At 45.3% G+C, this 15,281-nt stretch overlaps 1 protein-coding gene across 1 annotated transcript in view; it reads left to right on the top strand.

Annotated features, from left to right (window-relative positions):
• The first annotated feature begins 3,806 nt into the window (after window positions 1-3,806).
• Window positions 3,807-15,281, top strand: part of PDLIM1 (PDZ and LIM domain 1) — a 40,278-nt gene continuing 28,803 nt past the window's right edge. Inside the window, exon 1 of the mRNA XM_019639129.1 lies at window positions 3,807-4,116. Coding sequence (XP_019494674.1) covers window positions 4,021-4,116 — 96 coding nt within the window. The 5' untranslated portion in view covers window positions 3,807-4,020. The remainder of the gene's footprint in view (window positions 4,117-15,281) is intronic.

Genomic DNA, 15,281 nt, shown 5'->3' with positions numbered 1-15,281 from the left:
GGCAATTGTACAGTTTGAACGAATCCATCATCCAGAAACGTCCAGAGCTTCTTAATTATAAAGGAGCTGTGTTCTATCATGACAACGTGAGACCACACACAAGTTTGATCACCCGTCAAAAACTATTGGAGCTTCAGGCCGGCCAAGTGGCGCATTGGTTAGGAGTTGGCTTGGGACGCCAGCGCTGAGCAGCAGGGCCTCGGTTTGGATCCCACATGAGGTCCAGTGACGCTGCACCCTCTAAGCTAAGATGGTGAACAACAGCTCGACCAGGAGCTGGGCTGCCGTGAGTCGCCAGGGATGGCATAAGCTGCAGCCCCTGCTGCAGTGGGCTCCCATAAGCTACCGTGAGCGGCTGGAAGCCCCAAAAGCTGCCAAGAGCTGCTGTGAGCAGCCGTCCAGTGACCAGCGACCAATCTGCCTCACCCGGGAAGAGCACAATGATAATACCAACATGGGCCGGTGAAGCGACGTCCTCCACAACTAGACTGAAGAACAAAAGGACAGCAACTTGTCTGTTCACCTTCCCTGATTCCCCAATGCTGTTCCCCTCCCCCAATTCCCCAATAAAATCTTAAAAAAAAAAAAGTTACTGGAGCTTGGATGGGATGTGTTGCCACACCCACCATACTGGCCTGACCTTGTGCTGTCAGACTTCCACTTGTCTTGCTCTCTTCAAAACTCCTTGTGTGGTATAACATTCAATTCAGATGAGGCTGTAAATCAGCACCTTGTTCAGTTTTTCGCAAAGAAAGACAGGTCTTTCTATGCATGAGGAATTATGAAGCTCACTGAAAGATGGCAAAAGGTATTGAACAAAACGGGCAATATATCATTGATTGCTCTTTGTCCTTTATATAAATAAATGACCTTTGAAAAACATAGACGAAATACATCATGACTTTTCCGACAACCCAATAGCTCTTGCTATGTAGATCCAGATTACAACTGAGAATATTTGACAACTAAATGAAGCAAACTGAGGACTCACAGCCCTCACAAATGTACTAGTGCCCTATATCTGTATAATAATCACTGTTGGTACCTATGATATATCAGGTCCATGCTAGCAGGACACATGGGGATGAATGAGAGGCAGCCTCCCTCCGTGGGTGGCACAGAAGATATGGCTTTTCAACCCTTTTCTCTCCCAGGGACGCAAAATATTCAACACTGCTACACATCAAAGCCATACTCAGAATCTGGCGATTCTGCAAAATTCTGCAGGGGCTTGAAACACTAACATGTTGTCTAATCAGCAGAATCTTAATCAAAGTGGGTGGATTTGGGGGTTCAATGAAGCAAGTGGCGGGTTCCTCGCTTTAACTCCATTTCTTTTTCTCAGATTCAAGAAAGAAGAACATCAGGATGCAAGGGGACAGGGAGGGATGTATAGATAACATAAATCCACTTTGATTTCTAAATACAAGCAAACCATTCCTAAAAATAGGCATTTGTGCTAAGATACATCAGACAAGTAAGATGATCCTTTCATGTGTAAATCTGTGGACAGGGATCCTCCGTAGGTCGTTCAGCATCACAAGGAGACAGAGTCCTGCTTTTAATGAACATTAAACTTGGTTCCTGGGCCTAATTCCAATGTGGGGAGTATCCCCCGACCAACAAACAATTCTTGGACACCAGCAGGGTATCTGAGAATTCAACTCAATTCTAACACTATCTGTCTACCTAGAGATAGCATCAGATTCCACAGGCTAAGGGTTTAGTTCTACAAGACTGCTCCCTCCTCTGCACCCACCTCCCCCTACACACACACTTCAGACTCATACTTGTGCTTCTGACCAACTGGCCATAGATTGGAGGTTCCAACAACTCCCTCCAACTCAGTATACCAATCACAAGTCTAGGTTGTTACCTGTACTTCAGACTGACTGGCTGTAAATCAGAGGTATGTATCCACACCCCCCTCTTTGGGTCTGATTAATTTGCTAGAATGACTCACAGAACTCAGAGAAACATGTTACTAGATCACTGGTTTTTTTGGACAAGGATATAATTCAGGAACAGCCAGGTGGAAGAGATGCATAGGGTAAGGTTTGGGAGAAGTGGCCTGCCACTCTCCCAGCATCTCCATGTGTTCACCAACCCGGAAGCTCTCAGAAACAAATTCATCAAACCCAAGGAGGAGGCTGTGGAACCTCTGAGTTAATGTTAGTCTGTTTTTATGGAGGCTTCATTACGTAGGCATGACTGATTAAATCACTGGCTATTGGCCACTGATTCAATCTCTAGCTCTACTCCTTTTGACAGGTGGTGGTGGTGGGGGGGGACTGAAAAATTCCAACCTTTAATCAGCTGGTTGGTTCTCCTGGCAACCCGCCCCCATCTTCAGATGCTTTTTAAAGGTCATTTCATTCACATAACAAAAGACACCTTTATCATTCTCAACACTTGGAAAATTCCGAGGTTTGGGGGAACTGTGAGCCAGGAATTGTGGATGACAACTAAGAATACATGAGAAATATATATATTTGGTCATTGAATGACCAAATATATATATTTTTTATAAATCACAATATCGTATACATTAAGCATGTGCTCTGTGTCAAGCACTGCGCTGGGGGCCTGGTGCCAGGATGAATGAGTGCTAAGAAAACTATGAAGAACCTGGTCCCCAAAAGGGGGGAAGTGGTCCTAAGAATGGACAATGCATTGCATTCACTAAATACTATGTGCCAGGCACTATTCTAGGCACTGGGACACAGCAGTGATCAAAACGGATAAAAACTCTACCACCATGGAATTAATGCTTAGAGGTGGGACAAATAAGTAAAATATTGAGCATGTCAGATGGTAATAAACACAATCGAGAAAAATAAAGCACGGGAAGGTGACAATATTCTAAAAAGGAAGTTTTAAGTACGGTGCTCCGAGATGATGACATCTGAACAGAGTGAGCCAAGGGATGTCTAGGAGGAAAGCATTCCAGACAGACGCCCTGATGCGAGGCCCTGAGGCAGAAGCAAGGCGGCCAGAGTGGGGTGGTGGTGGTGTCAGGGCAGCTGGAAGACAGAAGGTCAGAGAAGGAGTTGGCGTCATTGTGGGTGGTCTTACAAGCATTTTAAGGATTTCGGCTTTACTCAAAGAGGGGACCCAGCGGACAGCGTGAGACACGGTCTGGTCTGGCGTGGAGAAAGCACTCAAGGAGCCAGAGTGGCAGGGAGGCCAGTTGGGAGGCTAGGGGAAGGCTGGCAACCCAGGTCTTCCTACTCAACCCAGTGCCCTTTCCATGTATTTAGCCCTGGGCCCGCCCCTGACTGGATGTCTGGTATTGGGAAGGTCAGAACCTACAGTGCAATGCGGCCTGGAGGAAAGGTTTTTAGAAAGGTTTTGATGTCCATTTATAACAACTCTCATTAGCATTAGAAAAGTTCCTGTCTGGGCTTCCTTAGCAACGGGAGACCGGGACTGGCGAGCTGTGTGGCCTCGGGCAAGTCTTCTAACCCTGGGCCGACCCAGTTACTTCAGCTGTAAAATGGGGCTAAATGCACTGACTGCTTCATAGCCTCAAATGAGATCATTCGACAGCACCTTTAACACACCCTGATCTTTTACAAAAAAGCAAATGTGAAGATGGAACTGCTCTCAAAAAGTTGACTTTGCACAGCACTTCTAAACGCGTTTCAAAAAGCACCCAAGACCAGATCTGTCGGAACATGCCTGCCTCTCACCTAGTGCCCTGGGCGGTGCTGGGGTCCGGGGCGGAGCTGCAGAGAACCGGGTCCCTTAACTAGACTCGGGGCTTTCTCGGACCGACTCCCAGCCGGGGCGCTCCGCGGGCCACGAGGCGGAGGACGGGCCGCGGGGGGGAGGACGGGCGGGGCTGGCGGCCTTACCCCGGCCTGGGCGGAGCCGCCCCCGCCCTCCTTCCCGCGCGCCCCAGGCTCCCCCGGCCCGTGGCGCGCGCCCTTTCTCCTAGAGCGTCCCGGAGAGCCCAGTGCGCCGCGCCGCGTCCTGTCGCGTCTGTCCCCGCGGGTCGCCGCTCGTTGTCGCCGCGCCATGACCACTCAGCAAATAGTGCTCCAGGGCCCGGGGCCCTGGGGCTTCCGCCTCGTGGGGGGCAAGGACTTCGAGCAGCCTCTCGCCATTTCCCGGGTAAGAGCAACCTGGGCGGCGCGGGGAGCGGGGAGCGGGGCGCTCCCAGCCCGGGGAGCGGCGTGGCCCGGAGGGAACCTGGGGAAGGCTGGGGCCCGGCGGGCGCTGTCGGAGTCGGCGGTTTCGGGAACTGGGGTGGGAGCTGCGGCCGCGCGGCGCATCCAGGTGCGCCCCGGAGCGCTTGCGGTGAGCGCTGTTCGCGCTCCTCGGGCTCGGCGCCCCCGGCAGCCCCTTCCCGGACGCTGCGCTCCGGGGCGAGCGGGGCGGAGGCCGGGCGCACACCTACCCAGTCCGCGAAATTGAAGGGAGCAGTTGGAGTTCCTTCGCCCCGGAAGCGCAGCGCGGCCCGGCGTGTGGACGCGCTTTGTGAAGCGGGGAGGGTGTGAGGGTCCCCCGCAGATCTCGCGCGCTGGGGGGATAGCGCTTCTCGGGTCTTCACGAGTCGCAGAGTGGCGGACAGTCGTTGGGAAGCAACCTGGACGACCTGGAAAGTGAGGTGGAGTGGGAGGCGAGTGGGATTAACTTTAAACGCACAACCGAAACAACTCATTTCTCACTCTGGATCTCAGCCATGGCCAGGTCTCACCTCTCTAATTATCTTTTGGAGAAAAGGTGGAATTTTGGAAACAAAAAAGCCCGAATAAATCCTTTTGGACGAAGGACATCCCCGTTCCCCCTGCGGGAGGTGGCCATGGCCGTATTTCTTAGCATTCCCGGATTATCAACTGATCAGCCCTTTCCCCCCAGAAATACTTGAATCAAAGGAATAATCGCAAACTTCTTAGAAGGGCCGCATTTCTGTGAGAGCCCAGGTTCAATCGGAGACCACCAGAAACCTCAAAGACCCGGACTCAGTGTTTGGAGGCCCAGGCTTTGGTCATCTAGTCTGGGCTAAAGGGAGTTTTGATGTCCCACTCCCTGAGAGTGGCCACATTCAGTGCCGGAACCTAGAAGGTGGCCAATAAATATTTTTTGACTGAATGATATTTCAGTCAAGGGAGCAAAAAGCACTCCTTGGTGTCCACACCTTGCCGAAATGCCTCACATTACATTCTTGGGCCCATCTATTTACTGAAGCTGGTCCAATACTTGCTTCCCCAGCCATCTGAATATCTCTTTTTGCTTGGAGGGGGGCGGGGTGAGGGTGGAGAGGGAAGGGGAAGATCTCTGTGGGTCCTTTTGATTTAAGTCCCCCACCCCCAGCAGCGGAAGGAGTGTGGTGGGAAGTGCAGGAGGAAAGGAATTGGGGGCCTCCTTGGCTTCTCTGCCACCCACAGTCCTACCCACATCTCTTTCCTGGTGGGCCTAGTGGACTTAGGGGGTCTTCTCTGACCATCTCACCCCCCCAGAAGCCAGGTGCCTCACTCTGTTCTTAGGCCCTATCTTCCCCCTGTCTTCCACCTGCTGTCCCGAGGTGACCTCTTTGATTATTCTTGCAGGTACAGGCTGTCTTCCCAGCCACTGAATTCCTCAAGCGCAGAAACTGTGCCTCCCTCTAATCTGGACCCCCCGCCCGCAAGCCTGACACAGAGCTGAACCTGGCCATGCCCAGTAAATCTTTGCAGGTTTATAAATAAATGCTTGTCCAGGGAAGGTACATTTAGACTCGCTTACCTCATAGTCCATTTGTCCCTGTTCTTTGTGTCTATAATTAACCTGTCAGCCCTCTCCACCTCTGAATTTATTATATATGCCATGAAACCTTTTTTTAAGAAGTAGAAGATATATTGGCAATCTGCTAAAAGGGCAGTTACTACCTGGCATTTTAACTGCTTAAAAAAATCTTAATGCAAGTGACACTGTGTAGGAATAATGCAATGTGGTGGAAAACAACATTGTAAATTCATTAGTTTGTACGTTCATATATTAAGTAATTTATTAGCACATGTTTAATGAGCATATTACCATATTCTAGAAACGGTCCAAAGCCCTGGGGCCTCGGAAATGAGAGGGCACAACTCCATTCTCAGGTGTTCATGGTCTGGTGAGGGAAGCTAATCTTTATAATGCCCTTGGCAGGTGCTTTAATTGATAAGTGAAAGTGGCTCAGGAGGTGACATTCTCATGCTGACAGTAGTTTCCTTGTTTCTCCATCTCCTTATTTCCACATGGAAGAATGTGGGCCTCCTCCTGGGAATGGGAAAGTCATTGTCATAAAGGGGTCCTGAGGTGGCCATCTGAGACTTGGTGCTGGTCTGGTGTCTGCTGCTTACTTGAGCTGTACTGGGATGAGCCTTCTATTGTCTGAAGCTGCCTGTATCTCTGCTGTGAGTTAAGATATGGGAGAGTGCTCTATAAAGAGTGACTAACCGTGAGGAGGTGTGAGCCCTGAGAATTACACACACCTTCTGGTTGGCAGGTGTGCTACATTTATCATCCTGGGCAGATAGAGTGAGTGTGCTAGTATGGTTTTGTATATGTACCTTGGTGTGGTCCCCACACCAAAGCAAACCATACAATTAGGCCGGTAGAGGAGTGCCTTCTATTTAAATAACTATATTTGCTTTCTCCTGTATGAATTATTCTGGTATTAGCTCTAGTCTTTTGTTAAAATGCTAAAGACTGAATAGAACTCTGTAATCGGCATACTTGAAATTGTTTTTTTTCTTTTTTAACTTATTTTTTATCGTGACATAACAAAGTCATAAAATATAAATGCATAGCAGCTGATTATAAAGTGCATGTTTAATTACCAACCAAGGCAAGTAATAAAACATTGCCTGCACCCCAGAAGCTCACTGCACATAACCGTATCCTGACTTACGGTAATCACCTCCTATGGAAAAACCAACTTGTTTTTCTTTATAGTTTTACCACCTAAATATGCATCCTGAAAACTAAAGCTTCATTTTGCCTGTTTCTGAACAGAATCACACACATACACAGTACACAGTGTGTTCTCCTATTGTGATGGGAGAACAGTGTTTTCACCTATTGTGATAAACTTAAAATTAAAAGCCAGGTTTTCAACTTTAAATGGACGTAAACTAGCTTTCTTCCTTTCCCAGTTTTTCATTTAAGTCCTCTACCTCGGGCTCCCTGATGATCCAGACACACATGTGCCACTGTCCCCTGAGGTTTTTTCCTGTCAGTTCCTGCTCCAAATCTGCAGTGGTCTATCTCTGAGACTTTTTTTCTTCTGTCAATTTCTTATTTCCACTAGTTGCTCTCAAGGGAAACCTTCAGAGAATTGACACCCATGCGAAAATTGCTGCTCAGTGTATGTTGACTGTTTTTCCCTCCCAGCAACTGACAAAAGACAGGAAGGGGTGGGGTCAGAGATAAGTGGATGTTCTTATGGGGAGGAGCTTCTCACTTGCCTGTTGACTCCTGGGGAAGCCTTTGCTAAGAGCTGTGTGGTTTTCTGGGGAATTGCTTAATATCCTAAGGGGTGCTTAATAATGAATATTCTGTAGCCAGAGGGTCTTTTCTGATTTTTTTTAAGAGTGTTCTTTCCGGACTCAAGTAGGTTTACATCATATCCTAAAGGTAGAAAGAACAGGGCTCATCTGTCAGATTATAAAAAACAATAAAGATCCATTATTATGCATTAATGGCCTTTGCTCTGCACTCCCTCATTCTGTGGAATCAATCACCTGGGAAATACTAGCTACTCGGGTTGATCCCTGCTGGTCTAAGGAGAGAGGAGGAAGAGGGAGAATCGAAGGGAATAGCTTGTACGTGATGGTTTGAGCCTCCGGGCCTGAAATTCACCAAGCCAGGTTATGACCCTCCCCTTCCCCAACCTTCTGGGTGCCAAAAGTGCTGGTTTGTCTTTGAGGAGAGAGGGGAGAGGAATGGCTTGAAGGTACTGCAGCGTTGCATGTGACGGAGAGGAAATTATCATCTAACCCCCGGGGTCACACTGCCACAGGCTGATCAGGACTGGGAGAAGCACCAAGGAGTGGCTGTGGTGCTGGGACCAGGCTTGGACTGGCATCCACGCTGGGCCTCGCCTTGCTCCACAGAGGAGAGCAAAGCCTTTTACAGAGAGGAAGCTCAGGTCCCTATGGGTGAGGTAATTTGTTTGAATTTACATAATTTTTCATTGACTGAACTACTTAATGACCTTGTAAAGGAAAGGGGGAGAGAATGGTTCAAATGAACAAAAGTGGCTGTGTTAGAAAATTAACTTTTATAGGGTGGTTTGACTTCCAGTGTGTCTGAGAGGCAAGCCCGCGGAAGCTGCCAGCACTTCTGTACGGCGCCTGGTCAGAGGTCCAGGGCAGTGGCTCAAGCTGAGCTCCAGTCCTGGTCACCACGCTGGATGACCCTGGGCAAGTCGCATACCTTCTCTAGGGTTCAGTTCTCTGTAAAGATAAAATAGTCAACAAACAAGCAAACCTAATGCTTTTGTACCCTTTGAATATGAGGGCCAACTTTTTATTGTTAAAAAATGTCCCGGCTTCTCATATGGCATTAGTTCTACCTTCAACCATGAGTTGATTGAGAAAACATTGCGAATTCAGAAATGTTTTCAGATGAATTCGTGTTGCTATTCATCTGTGAATGTTTGTGTCCAGATGACTCTTGTGTTAATCACAAGAACCTCCATTTACATTTGAAAGATGTTTGTGAGCCCTATTTATTTGATTGGCTTGTGATAATAACTATAGTTAAAATGTATATAGAACTTTTTATATGCCAGGCACTATTCTAAGTGCTTAATATAGCCTCTCAGTAATTCTCAAAAGTATCTTGTGAGGCAGATACAATAAAGATACCATTTTACAGATGAGGAAACTGAGGCATGGAAACGTTAAGTAGCTTCGCCTGCGTCATACAGTAGTGAGTGCTAGAGCTGGAATTCGGCTGAGCAGTCTGGCTTTAGAGTACCCATGGCCTTAATCTCTATGTCATACTAATATTTTAATAGCAGCTAACATTTTTTGAATGCCTACTCTGTTAGGTGTGCACTCGAGTTAGCTTCTGTACTTCCCACAACCCATCACACGGGGACACCGACACAAAGTCGGTCAATTGCAGAGCTGGGATTTGACGCTGGGCAGACTTACTCCCAGGCCAGCTTTAACCACAACATTCTGCCTCTTGATAAACTATAACTGTCACTATTTCATTAGTAATATCTTGGTACACAGCTCTGAGAAGTGCTAGTGATGGTACAGGCATCAACGTGAGGGGTAAGACTCTTGGGATCTCAAAGCCTAAGATGCCTGCCCCTCAGGGTGGTTGGCCAGGTAGCCTTCTAGCCACTCTGTGGCCTCAGCCCCGAGTGCTCCTGGAGCTCAGAGCATCCCAGAGAGCAGCATCTCCCCTCCCTGTTCCTCCTTGAAAGCCAGAAGTCCTGGCTCCACCTGGGAGAACTGATAGTCCAGCTATGGATTCCACGCCCATACGGACAGTGAAAGACAGAAGAGCACAGAAGTTGAAGGGCTGGCCAGAGAAAAGCCTTTCTGGGTAGTTAGGAGGGCATTTGGGGGCGGTTTTTGTGGCTAATGAACATGATCAGGTGGTGGACAGATCCACCTTGTCCAGCCAATGATGGGCCCGGAAATTGGCACCCGAACCACGTCCAAAATGAAATATACCCCTGAAATCCTAAGACAAAAAAGTTCATTTCAGTATGACGCTTAGCACCCTGTATGATTGTTGCTCTAATGACTAGCTTCATCGTGGGTGAGCTGGAGTGCTTGTCAGTAACTGAGGTCTGTGGTGTACTTTCACGTTCATAGTACACGGCCTCCTTGATAAATGCCGTAAACATTAAACATGATTTTCTGAAGAACGCTGGCCTTGTAGGAGGCCAGGTTTTTGACCAAGGACTCAGGACCTAAGTTTCATAGACATGACTACTCATATCAAACAAGACAATAAGGACATAGGTATAACATATATAAGATAAAGGTAACTAAAATGCATAGAGATAGATTAAATTTACCTCAATTAAAAAAAAAAAAGAAATTCTAAAAAATATTCATGTTCCTAAAGCTAAACATACCCATACCCTATGACCCAACAATTCCAGTTAAAGGCTCAATAGAAGTGTGTCCACATGGGCACCGAAAGCCTTGTCAAGAATTTTCAAAGAGCACTATCCACAGTAGCTTCAAACTCAAAACGACTCAAATGTCTTACAGTAGAATGGACAAGTAAATAGCTACATGATATCAAACATCACAGCAATGAGAATGAAGGAATTACAATGATGCACAAGGATATGGATGAGACACACACAGCATACAAATATGTGAGGGAAAGAAGCCAGACATAAAACGGTTAATATATATATATATATATTATATATATATATAATATGTTATATATCAATATAATTCTATTTCTACCTAAATACATATTGATATATAAAGCATATAAAATGAATCAGGCAAAATTAATCTATGGTGTTGGAAGTCAGGATCCTGGTCACCTTTGCCGGGAAGTTAGTGATGGGAAGGAGACGCGAGGGGATTAGAAATGCAGCTCATGTTCTGTTACCGGTTCTGATAAACTGGCGCTGGCTCCATGGGTGTGCTTTCTTTGTGAGACTCCATCCAGCTATGTATTTATGATTCGTACACCTTTCTGTATGCATGTTACATACTTCAATAAAAAGTTTACCCAACAACCCTCGTGCTTTTTATAAAAGATCAAATATATAAAAATGTGGAAAGCGTAGGGTAAAAGTCTTCCCCACACCTTTCCCCAATTTTACTTCCCAGAGGTAAACACTGTTAACAGTTTGATGCACAACTTGCCAGACTTTTTCCATTCACATATGGTATCAAAACGCCATATCCAGGTGAACTATTTAGACATCATTGCTTTGTACTTTCTGTCTTATTTTTACTGCAGCAAATCAAGAATTAAAAACGTCTTGATGTGGGAAAGTGCAGTCTGGGTATCAGCCTGATTTGGGTTCAAACCCTGTGTTGTCCGTTTATTAGCTCTGTATCCTTGGGCAGGATTAGTCCCTGAAGCCTCAGTGTCCTCATTTGTAAAGTGGGAATACTAGAACTTGTCTTTAAAGGTTGTGGTGAGGATGGAAGTGTGTATAGAGAGAGCCTAGCACTATAGCTCACACATAGAAAGCTTCTGGAGACAGTGGTACTATTAAAAAAATACTAATGGTAGCTACTATGTGTTGAGTGCTTAACATATGCCAGTCTTCTAAACTCTTTATACATGTAATCTCATTTAATACTTCCAACAACTTAATGAGGTTGATACTATTATGTTTCACTTGATACATAAGGCATAGAGTAACTTGCCCAATGTAATATGTTTAGGTTTTAGGTTTTGAGGATGGTTACTGGAGCTGTTTAAATGCACATGGGGTTCATAGGGGCTTGTTTGGAGACTTGAGAAACTCAATGACTTCTTGATAAATAGGGTATTCTATTTTGCTACCTGTTTTTAAATTATATTCCCACCTAAGAAATGATGGTTAGTCTTTCATACTGAGAGCAATAAGTCTCTGAACTGTCACCCTTCAGTGTTAATAGCTTTCTTTTGCACTGAGCATGAAGTGAAGTTGGGTTAAGGTACAACTCTTCAAGTACCTGAACCCTACTTTATTGCCTCATTTCCGTGATAAAATGGTTATAGAGTAACCAAGAACGATTCAAAACATTCTTGGGGTTTTTAGGCCAACCTGTATAAGCTCATACAGTTTTTGTGGCTATAATGTGGCTTCAAGCCTGTGCCATAGCCCTGGCCCAAAACAAATTGAGTCAGAAACCTGACTAAAAGGAGTTCAAATTCTACCATCTAAATGGCATACTGCAGGGCTGGGTCCTGCCTTGTCCCCCAGCTCAAAATCTTTTAAACTTAGGCCTGAATACGTTGACACAGCCATTAAGTCAACAGAAGTTGTCCCTAAAGGCCCATGGCACTGAGATTGAACTTTGAATTCCAGATATTTTTATTCCAGTCTTGTTTTGTATAATACTGAATTATAACTATATTTATGCCAACTCACCTACTTATAAGAACGATTCAAGGTGATTTACAACACCAAAACACGTATTTGCAACCTTTTTTTTTCATGTTTTAAGCTGAGCCATCCTGCCACCTGCAACATTTTTAACATAAGAACACACGCAAGAAGATTTAACAAAAAATTGCAACATAGAAGAGGAAAGAGAAGTGCCAGGACCTTTAAATCAGGTGGTTCCTGAAATTGCACACCACGTTTAGCTGTGAGTTTTCTGGCCTAGGCAAAAGAGGAACCACGTTGAGTTATTTAGACATCAGGAATGAAATTACTTCTACACTACTTTTGCATAGCACCTTCAAAATGCTGACCAACATTATAGGGACTATTTTTTTTTTTTTTACTCTGTTTTGGTAAGAAATATTGGGTTGTCGGAAAAAAGCCATGACACATTTTTTTGCAACGAAAACCAGAAAAAATATGTCATGACTTTTCTGACAACCCAATACTATTCTAATGGACGTTTCTTTTAAGGGCCTTCTATGTACTTGAATAGGAGTGTAAGCCCTTGAAGTTGCTTCTGGAGGAGCTGAAATTTAGGTCTAAGTATTTTTTGTTTACCTGATGACTTCATGTCATTCAGGGAGAGAGCTTCAGGGGAAAGAATAGTCAGCATCCCCCCTAGAAGTTTCCAAACCTGGTAAGCATCAGAATTTTCTGGGAAGCTTTAAAATATATATAGATTCCTGGGTCCCACTGTGTAGACCCTCTTCAGTAAATCTGAGGTGGGGTGTGGGATCTATTTATATTTTTAATACCATTAGCGGATCTGATGACTAACTTGTTTGGGAATGATTGCCTCATCCTTACAAATATCAGCGTTTTCCCCTGACTTATTGGTGAGCTGGGTCAATTTCTGGCCTAAGGTTTAGATGTCAGTTTCAAGGGGCAAGGTTATCATTGTTCTGTGAGCATTCAGGAAAGTGACCTGTATTCCTGTCCACAAGTAAAAGTCAGAGAACCTTCTGAATAGACAGAACTTTTCCCTGGGGGAGTGGGAGGAGGAAGCTCTGCATCAGAACTGTTTAAACTATTTGACAAATATTTGGTTAAAACCTTCATTCTGTCAAAGGATGACAGTACGATTTGTCACCTAGACTGGAACACTGGTGAGAGTGAGATGAGAGTGCTTCTGACAATTAAGATGGGAAAGTAGGTTACATTCCTGGGCAAGCCAGGGTGTCTTATAATCCTAGTCATAAAATGTTTCTGCATGTAATTTGCTTTACGTAACTTTTTAACTAAGCCAGTGGTTGGTTACAAACACATTTGCATGAAGGGGTCAGGAGGCAACCTAAATGGGTTTTGACTCCAGGGTGAGATAGTAAGAAACTTAAATTAATAGTTGCAGGAATGATGATAAATGAGATTTTGTGTTGGGGGCAATAGAGTGTAGTGGGAGCTGTGGCTAAAGGGAGAGCATACGCCTCATCTAGAGGGGACAGGTTCTGCAGCTGGTGCTGATTCGTTGCCATGTGGGAATATAGGTCCAGAAGTGCTAGATTTTCTCATTTTTCATAAGAATCTGAAAATTGAGGGTTTTGTATGACATTTGCCAATGTGTAAATATTGGCAAATAATTTAAATTAAAAAAACAACAACAACCCAAGATTGTGGGCTGGATTCATTTCATGATCCATCAGCTTTCAATCTTGAGCTTAGGGAGTTGTAGGCACCCCATCTAGCTGTCAGTTGAACATGTGATTTTTAATGGAACTGTCTTCTGAAAAGTCCACTAGGGGAAGCCAGCCTCCCAGTGGCTGGCCTGGGGGCTGACTGGGTGACCCCATGAATGGGTCTATTCCTTTGAACTGCAAATATGAGAGTATTGTCAAATTCAGCCACCTTAATCTAGCAGAACTAAGGCTCAGTGGTTGTTTCTTGGCAGTCACTGGGCAGCCAAGTCACTTATTATGTTTAAATTCCTTTGTCGTTCCCCATTGTTTTCCAGATAAAGTACAGTCTTCTTAGAAGGAAAAATAACAGGGCTCTTACAGCCTGATCTGTGTTTACGCCTAGCCTCATCTCCATCCTTTCCCTTCACTCCCCGTGTTTCATCCATGCCAGTCCACATGCTGTTCCTGTAACTTGGCATGCTCTTTCCCACCTCCTATAGTGACCTTTGCACAGTTTTAAGCAACACCTCCTCCAGGGAGTCTTCCCTGATTCCACCCTTATGTTCCCATTGCCTCTTTGCTTGCAACTCATTAGCAGTTGTACAGGCCATTATTACAGAGGAGGCTAGTGGGTACACATCCAGTTCTGTATTATAGCAATATTTCATTATTTAGATGTACGTTGAAGAAAGCAGGATAGCTACATCGTAGTCCTACTCTGTGCCATTTAGAAGTGGTATTAAACTCTTTAAAAACCTTACATACTCAGGAGTCTGGCCGCAATGCTTTAAAGATGCTGGCCACAATGCTTTAAAGATGCTTTAGGTACTTGCAATATAGGGCGAATGAATGTATTGGTTGGTTTCTGAGCAATGTCTGCCTGGGGCAGGGGGGCAGGAATGAGGGAGACATGAGTGAATTCTGCAGAAAATGGCAGATTGTTCATTAATGGAAATTGTCATGCGTAACCCATTTATTCTTACGCAGCAAGAGTTGTGTGGTGGAGTTTGTGTTGTCTCTGGGGAAGAAAGCTGGAAGAGGGCTTTTGAGGATGTTCATTAACTCATGGGTCTGTTTCTTTGGAGGAGAGTATAGGATTTCTTTTTTAGAAATCGAAACTGACTCCATTATGAGGTGGTTCTGATGGAATTTGACGGTCAGGAGGAAATGCTAATAGACAGTGTGGTATACTGGGTTAAGTGGATGGACCCGGGAGCCCCACAGCCTGCCACTCAGCAGCTATATAATCTCAGGCAAACCACTTAACCCCTGTTCCTCCATTTCCTCAGCTGTAATGATGCAATAATATTGCCCACCTGGTGGCATCACATGAGGATTGGTAAGTTAACCCTTGCCAAGCACTTAAACTGTGCTTGGTGCATAATAAGCACTCATTAACTAATGACTATGATTATGATGGCTAGTTAGAGTGTTGTAAGAGTTGGAGTCCACCGGTCAAGATGGGAACTATTGGGTTGTCGGAAAAGTCACGATGCATTTTTACAACGAAAAACAGAGAAGAAATACATCATGACTTTTCTGACAACCCAGTAACAAATGTTGGAGACACAGGACTTCTCTCCTAAGGCCCTTTT

Source organism: Hipposideros armiger, unplaced genomic scaffold (genome assembly GCF_001890085.2).
Source record: "Hipposideros armiger isolate ML-2016 unplaced genomic scaffold, ASM189008v1 scaffold_42, whole genome shotgun sequence".
NCBI lineage: Eukaryota > Metazoa > Chordata > Mammalia > Chiroptera > Hipposideridae > Hipposideros > Hipposideros armiger.
The sequence above is the reverse complement of the archived record's forward strand: the minus strand, read 5'-3'. Positions and strand labels throughout refer to the sequence as shown.